This window comes from Tachysurus vachellii, chromosome 25, assembly GCF_030014155.1.
Source record: "Tachysurus vachellii isolate PV-2020 chromosome 25, HZAU_Pvac_v1, whole genome shotgun sequence".
NCBI lineage: Eukaryota > Metazoa > Chordata > Actinopteri > Siluriformes > Bagridae > Tachysurus > Tachysurus vachellii.
Window position 1 is genome coordinate 13,891,578 of NC_083484.1, and position 8,457 is coordinate 13,900,034.

At 39.1% G+C, this 8,457-nt stretch overlaps 1 protein-coding gene across 1 annotated transcript; it reads left to right on the forward strand.

Annotated features, from left to right (window-relative positions):
• Positions 1 to 463: 463 nt before the first annotated feature.
• On the forward strand, positions 464 to 5,783 carry LOC132840189 (free fatty acid receptor 3-like). Its single transcript, XM_060861651.1, has 2 exons — positions 464 to 581; positions 3,473 to 5,783. The coding sequence occupies exon 2, from the start codon at positions 3,512 to 3,514 to the stop codon at positions 4,481 to 4,483; it is 972 nt and encodes a 323-aa protein (XP_060717634.1). The 5' UTR covers positions 464 to 581; positions 3,473 to 3,511; the 3' UTR covers positions 4,484 to 5,783.
• The last annotated feature ends 2,674 nt before the right edge of the window (positions 5,784 to 8,457 follow it).

Here is an 8,457-nt window from a genome sequence, read left to right on the forward strand (position 1 = left end):
CACTCCCCTAATCAAGACACACACCTAATTACACACACACACACATACACACACACACACGTTTACTGTCTCTCCCTCTGTCCCTCCTTCTCACTCCCCTAATCAAGACATACACCTGAAGGTGCATAAACCATGATAAGGAACCAGTCTCACTGAAGCTGCTCACACACTCGTCCCTGTCTTCCCCGTCTCACTATCCTAACCAAGACACACCTGAATTTCCAGATAAGAGCCATGGCTGTCTGTAACGACTGACCTGCACACGTTTCACACACACACAAACATACACACACTTCTCACAGACATAATAACATACAGGAGGGATGTATCCTCCCAGAATGGAGAGAGAGTTTGGCTTATTAATTTTCCATGATCAAATGGTGAGAGCAAACATCCAGGCGAGGACAGTGACGAAGCAGGAGCGTTGAGATAAGCTCCACTCCTCTTTTTTTTTTTCCTACTGTAGTTACAGGTCTATGAGCTGACCACAGCACTGAAGGAGTATTACATCAGTCTTAATTTTTCTGCCTTGTGCAATCGTTGGCTCCTCAAGGCGGGAATGTACGTGAAGACGTCCTAAGGTAACTGCTTTTATAAATAGAGCTTCATAAAGATTCATTATACAGTATTTTCCCCCGAAAAGGAAATGCGTAGGAGAAAAGTGGGACTCTTGAGTGAAATCCATACATTTGTTTTTATTCATGAAGCAATTTAAAGTAAAGAATTAGTGACACTTCAGAAACTATTTTAATAAATCTTTATTGTATTTAAATGGAATTGGTTTGGAATTTTAAAGAGAATTTTAAGCAAGATGCATACTGTAAACCTGCTTAACAAATACCAGTGATGACTTCATTTCCTGTGGAAATGATTCTTTGAAAAAAAAAACAAACAAAAAAAGATCCTGATCTTGAACTGCACAAAGAACCATTGACACATTGACTAAATTACAATGAATCTACGTCACTGAAGTTAGTTTGTTTGTTTGTTGGATGTTTTAAAGCACTTTAATGCGCAACTATACATCTAACCGCTTAAAGACTTTATTTAATTATAACAATCAGTTGAATTCAACACTATTTCTTTCACTTACGACTGCAAGTGTTTTCTTATCACATGGCTTGGATAATTGACTTCTACAGTAACTATACAGAGCCACAGAGATTTTAAAACCTCGACTGTTTAATTTAATTAAAAGTAATTTATTCAACATATTCACTTTTTCCTCTGAGGAAACCTTTAAAGGTTCTGCTGGAGTGTGTTCTTCTATCAAAAATGATTCCAATTTAGATATTGTTTAGGAAGCAATAAACCCTTAATTACACAAATAACTATTGACTTTCAAATTTAATGACCTTTTTATTGATTCTTTACATACAAAATGTACAAATAAATTCTAGAACCCTTAAGGATTTTTCAGTTGTCCCTCAAAATGAATCAGTTTATTTCAAAGCTTCCCTCAGAGGAATAAAAAGTTATTTGTTATTTTCCATGAATTAAAGTTTAATAAATTGCTTTAAATGAGATTGAATTTAGCCTTGAACTTTTAGTTATACAAAGAACCATTGATAATATCCATAAAATGTCATTTAAAGCAATTTTTTAACGTGTATATTTAGAAACAGTATATTAATAGTGTTTTATTTTGTCCCTGTTTTGAGGGAACCTTGAGAATTGCTATAAGAGTGTATTTCAATATAAGAAATGACTTTAAAGTAGATACAAATAAATTAGATGACAAATAAAGTATTTGATAAACCGTTTACTATATTAATTTCATTGATATGAAAGCGGGGGGGGGGGCGGCACGGTGGCTTATTGGTTAGCACGTTTGCCTCACACCTTCAGGGTTGGGGGTTCGATTCCCGCCTCCGCCTTGTGTGTGTGGAGTTTGCATGTTCTCCCCGTGCCTCAGGGGTTTCCTCCGGGTACTCCGGTTTCCAAAGACATACATGGTAGGTTGATTGGCATCTCTGGAAAATTGTCAGTAGTGTGTGATTGCGTGAGTGAATGAGAGTGTGTGTGTGTGCCCTGCGATGGGTTGGCACTCCGTCCAGGGTGTATCCTGCCTTGATGCCCGATGACGCCTTAGATAGGCACAGGCTCCCCGTGACCCGAGGTAGTTCGGATAAGCGGTAGAAAATGAGTGAGTGAGTGAGAGTGAGAGAGTGATATGAAAGCAACAAGGTCAAATCTAATGTTCCCGAATATTTTAACTCTTTACCACATATTTCACAGCCAAAAACTTTCCCATCCACTAAGAACCCTGCAAGAGAGCATTTTCAATTGGAAACCGATCCCGACTCAAACTTATATAGAAACCTATGAGCTCTTAGCTATGCAAAGACCCATTTGAAATGTATACTGTATTAAACTCCTTGGACTTCCTACGTTATGTAACTTCACACTTTTCTAATAGTTCCTTTTTTAATTCCTCTGAAGTTAATGAATTAAATGCTCTGAGACAAGTATATAAGCTTGGATTTAAGAGTTTAAATGAACATACCATCTGTATACTTTCAAGAGAAGCTCTGACACAGTTGAGCGTAAACTGTATGCATGCGTACTGTAGAATGTATATAGCAATAAATATCATGGCTTATATTACAGCTTACACATTACTGGCAGCTTAGTGTTTATGGCATTGTAAAAAATAAACTCTGGAACTCAGGCTTCATGATCTCAGCTGTTTGCTTTAACACGCTAAAACAGTCCTAACCCAGAAACGGCCGTGTTCCAAGAGCCGGCTATGAAACAGAGGGATGTCATAACAACCCTGTGGCTTGTTATGACATACAGTACCTCTGTTTTACTCCAAAACAAAATTACAATCTTAGACTTACAACAAAGGTATCAGAAAGAATGAAACGCAAAGTAAACAAAGCATCACACGAGGGTCTGGTTTTCATATATTTATCGTTTGTCCATGTTACTTAGCTGGTGTTCCTATCGGTATTGTATTTTGTTCATACTAGCAGCGACAAAGCAACTGGTGACAATTTCAGTGGCAACGGCAAGCGGGCAAAACAGACGCAGCAAGCAGTTTTTTTTTCAATTCTATGCACAGTAATTCTGTAGAAAGGAAGTTACAAAATGAAACTATTGGCTTTAATGATTCCTCAGAACAATCTGATGGTTTACTGTATATGAACTCACATTTCTTCAGTTTGCTTGCTTTGCTAATTTAGCATCAACAAAATTTGAGCTGATAAGTGCGTTATTTACATTGTGTTGAAATAGTTAGATTGCCTTTTTTCCACAAGAAAAAGACAAAAAGTAACACAAACCTTTTGCGTTTCTGAATGCATACAACAGATAGGCTTCAGTTTTATCTCCTGTGTACACATTTGCTTTGCTTCGTTTCACGTTCGCATCGAGCTCCTGATATTTTTACACCAACCCTTAATACCGTCAATCATTCAACATCTGCCAGACTTACTGTAATGCTGTTCTTCTTTTCTGTGATATTCAGGATTGGAAAAAAATGAGGTGAGGCCTTAAGAAGCAAGCCATGCAGCAGTGTGAGACCATCCTTTGCCTTTCAGTCTACATTATCACCTTCATCACAGGCTTCCCTAGCAATATCCTGGCTTTCTACACGTTCAGCTGCAAAGTGTGGAGAAAGCCAGTGCCCATCGACATACTCCTGCTCAATCTGACCATCTCAGACCTGCTGTTCCTTCTCTTCCTGCCGTTTAAGATGCAAGAGGTGGCCGATGGTATGCACTGGAACATGCCTTACTTCCTGTGCCCGTTGTCGGGCTTTGTCTTCTACATGACCATCTACAATAGTACATTTTTTCTCACTGCAGTAAGTGTTGAGCGCTATCTAGGCGTCGCTTTCCCCATCCAGCATTCGTTGAGACGACGACCCATCTATGCCGTGTTGGCCTCCATCTTCCTCTGGGCGCTGTCCATGATCCATCTTAGCATCGTCTACATCGTACCGTACTACAACCCAACTGGGACAGGTCCACCGCCTAGGAATGTGTGCTACGAGGAATTTACAGAAGCCCAGCTGCGCATTCTGCTGCCTGTACGCTTGGAGCTGTGCATTGTGCTGTTCTGCATCCCACTCCTCATCTGCACTTTCTGCTACGTCAACTTCATTCTCATCCTGTCGCGTTTGCCAAACATTGGCAGACGGAGGAAGCTTCGAGCCATTGGACTTGCCTTGGGCACGCTGCTGGTGTTCGCGCTGTGCTTTGGACCCTACAACGTCTCGCATGTGGTGGGATTCATCACCAAACGCAGCCCTGCATGGCGGGACAAGGCACTGTTACTCAGCACTTTCAATGCCTGCCTTGATCCACTCATCTTTTACCTGTCATCGGCAGCTGTCCGGAACATGTTAGCAACAATGGTGCAAGGTGTGTGGCACAAAATAAAAGCATGCAGCAATGTTCTTGTCTGTTGGAGACTGGGAAAAGATGAGAGTACTAAAAACCCGTTTCCAATATCTGGCGAGATTAATGTTCTTTGACATAAATTGTTGGCGGGAAGAGGGTGCCTTGTGACGTCCTTGTGTTATTGACAATGATTTTGGGATTCCATCTGAATTTTTACTTTAATTCCCAAATTAACAATCCACAGCATTTGGAATAGACATTTCGGCAACTCTTGGGTCAGTGAAATCTACTCTTTGGAGATTATTTATTTCTCGGATGTCTTATAAGATGAGGGAGAACCTTGTAATCAGACCAAACACAATCGTGGGATTTAAAAGTCTGGTTGCTAACCGCAAACCAGATCTACCGTACAGTAGCTGAATCAACATGTTTCAACATGCCTGTATGTAAGTAATGTCCATATGTTTCCTGCATAAGATAAGGGCTTGGACACCAGACCTCATATGGGAGATTTATGATTCCACAATACGAGAAGAAAGACATCATATACAACCCAATGTTTACACACGATAGCCATATATTGAGTTTTTGCAAACAGAAGGCCTATGGTTTATGAATGCCTAGCCTTGAATATCTTTTCTTGTGCTTGCTTCTTCAGCCGGAATTAAAGACACGCACTCGCTGGGCATATTGAACGGTGTGTGAAAAAAAGGACCCTTCACCTGGACTGTTCTGTATGATTGGGTGGAGATTAAGCACAGAGTCACAGTTTGTTCAGCATTGAGATAAAGGATCTGTAATAGCAGGCAATACTTGGGTCAATAGAACCTGCTCTTTCACCTGTTCCATGTTAATATTTGCAGGTTATTTGGTTCTGGGAAAAATGAACAATAGGTTGAGAGAGAAAGGGGAAAAAAAGGAATATAAAGCAAACACACACATACACACACACATACACACAAAAATAAATCAGGCTTTCTACAGTATATTACCGCATTTTAACTTCAATCCAGGAAATGACAAGACCGCTAAACCTTTCATACCTCAACAAAGAAACGAATCAATAAAAAGCTAAGAAATGAATAACAATAAAACATTATATCTTGTTTTTAATGAAATTCTTCAAATCTTACAGTAGAAAAGCCCTATTATCTTGTCAACCTTACCGCAATTCATCTGGTCCTGACTGAAATTAGCTGTCATTACTTAACATGTTTATTGGAGAACTATGAGGAGTATATTGCTTATTGTAATGTCTACTGTCCATTTCTGGCCTCTACGGCATCATAAAATTTTTATAGTACATTTCCCTGTTGCTCATAACCGTCTCGTATCTCCCTACAGGATACTGGTGTGTGAGATATGATTTATGAACCTAATAAATATTTGGATAAGGTTATTGTCTTTGATTCCTAATCTTGGGCTTGTGTGTGTGTGTGTGTGTGTGTGTGTGTGTGTGTGTGTGTGTAAATGTACTCCAGTAAGAATGTGCAGGTAAAAACAAACACACAAGGGCTTTGGTTTTGTGCTTCACGCACGGTGAAGATGTTATTTATTATTTATCATCTGTAGCCTGTTAGCAAAATGTCCCAAGATGCTTGAAAGGAAGATATCCAAGGAGTTTCAGGATTGAACACAGATTGTTGTTTGTCAAAGATGACACTACTAATAAATCTGACACCTTGTTGAATGCGTATTGTGTTCTGGGCTTGGCATTTCCTTTCACTGATATTAAAAGTGAATCCTGAAAAAACACAAATTGATTATGAAATTTAAGTAAGCTTGGGTTTCACATGGAGATTTATGCTCTTACTTTGATAATTACATTTCAATGGATAATTCAAGGTTTCAAGTCTTCTAAAAAAAGACTACAAAGAACAAGAAAGTTGTAGAACTGTATCTTATTAAAACAAATTTTAATATGCCTATGTGGACAGTTTTAACTGTAGACTTACAGTACTACTCTTGTGGTAATGGTACTTTGTGTCTCCATGTGTAAAATTAGTCATTGAAAATTCGCTTTATCATAGAAAATAACACAAAACAAAGAAAAATAACACACACTGAATTACAGCATTTGGTATTAAATATGAGATCAAATAAATGGGACAAAAATGAAATGAGGGGGGCACGGTGGCTTAGTGGTTAGCACGTTCGCCTCACACCTCCAGGGTTGGGGGTTCGATTCCCACCTCCGCCTTGTGTGTGTGGAGTTTGCATGTTCTCCCCGTGCCTCGGGGGTTTCCTCCGGGTACTCTGGTTTCCTCCCCCAGTCCAAAGACATGCATGGTAGGTTGATTGGCATCTCTGGAAGTGTGTGTGTGTGCCCTGTGATGGGTTGGCACTCCGTCCAGGGTGTATCCCCGTTACCCGAGGTAGTTCAGATAAGCGGTAGAAAATGAGTGAATGAATGAATAAAAAATGAAATGAATTAATGTTATTTTGTTTTGAAGTAGTACAGAGAGAGAGAGAGAGAGAGAGAGAGAGAGATGAGTATAGTATGTGTACTTTCTCTGACTGTCAAAGCTTGGCCCCTAGATGCTAGAAGATGACTTTAATTAAATATCAACAATAGAAAACACAAAGAGATAGTGTTCCAGGATTAAATAATTACAATAACCATTAGGAGACATGTTTGCCATCTTGTTGCTGCCACTGAGAACAAGAAGTAACTGACATCAATGGAGAAAAGTAAGTCAGGTTGGAGGAAAGCAAAGTCTTTTTATTAGCTTAGTCTATTTGTATATTTAATCCAGATTGTAGATGTCATACTGTATATACAGTTATATAAAGTGTACAACATGGCCTGAAAAAAATGAGACTGTGGCCTACTCCTCTTTAGATGATCGATCGATAGATAGATAGATAGATAGATAGATAGATAGATAGATAGATAGATAGATAGATAGATAGATTATGTGCATAGGAATATGTGCTAGATCTATATGGAACATGTGTTAGATCTATAAGGAACATGTGCTAGATCTAAAAAAAAATAATTATGTATGTACAAGAAATATACAGTGTATGTAGAGATAATATACGTAAATGGAGGTAGACACTGTATGTGAAGGATATTGTCATTGCATAGTACAGGTACAAAGCGAAACAAGGCTGTTTGCCGTCTACCAGAAGTGCAAATAGTATAAAAATGTGCAAAGGAACAAGTGCAGATAAATATGTAAATATATGCACAACAATAAACAAAGCTACGGCAGGTCACATGTGCATAAGAATATTATGTGCATAGGAATATGTGCTAGATCTATAAGGAATATGTGCTAGATCTGTACAATATGTCTAAAAAAAGTCATTATATATGTACAACAAGAAATATACAGTGTACTGTATGTAGAGATAATATATGTCAACGGAGGTAAACTGGGGTAAGCATTGTATGTGAAGGATAGAGCATAACTGCAATATGACAGATAGACAGATAGATAGATAGATAGATAGATAGATAGATAGATAGATAGATAGATAGATAGATAGATAGATAGATAGATAGATAGACAAACACAGCTGCTGTTGGCACCACGCTGATCCCAAATCAATGCAAAATTGCCCCCAAACAGCTGGCTGTAATGATAACTGTTCAGTAAGCATGCATCCTCATTATTATCTCAGGGGCAAAGACGGTATTGAAAGCAAGACGAAGCTATCTTCCTGTAGAGGCATTGTCCTAGTGATCTCATGTTTGTGTGCTTCATGAAGGAACAATAGGTCTAAAATGCTGGTAATTTCTTTCTTCATCTCCATCATTACTGTGTGCTCCTTGTCTCAATTCTCCTCAAACTAGTACTATCACATCCTTTCTCTGTCTGAATTTCAGGAATGAACGATTGTCTGGAGGGTTATGGGTGAAACCCAATACACTATTCGAAGTTAATTCCTTGACGTTCCTGTACACAAAAGCCTACTTTATTTTAGCGCGATACGTAAGTGCAGGGTTTGGCCTCCTGGTGGTCCAATGGTAGGACCATGTGCTCTCATTGCCATGGCCTTGGTTCGATTCCCGTGCAGGGAGCTAACCAAGCTGAAGAGCTGTCAGTGCTGATCCCAAGCCCGGATAAAAAAAGGGAGGATTGTGTCAAGGCAAGGCAAG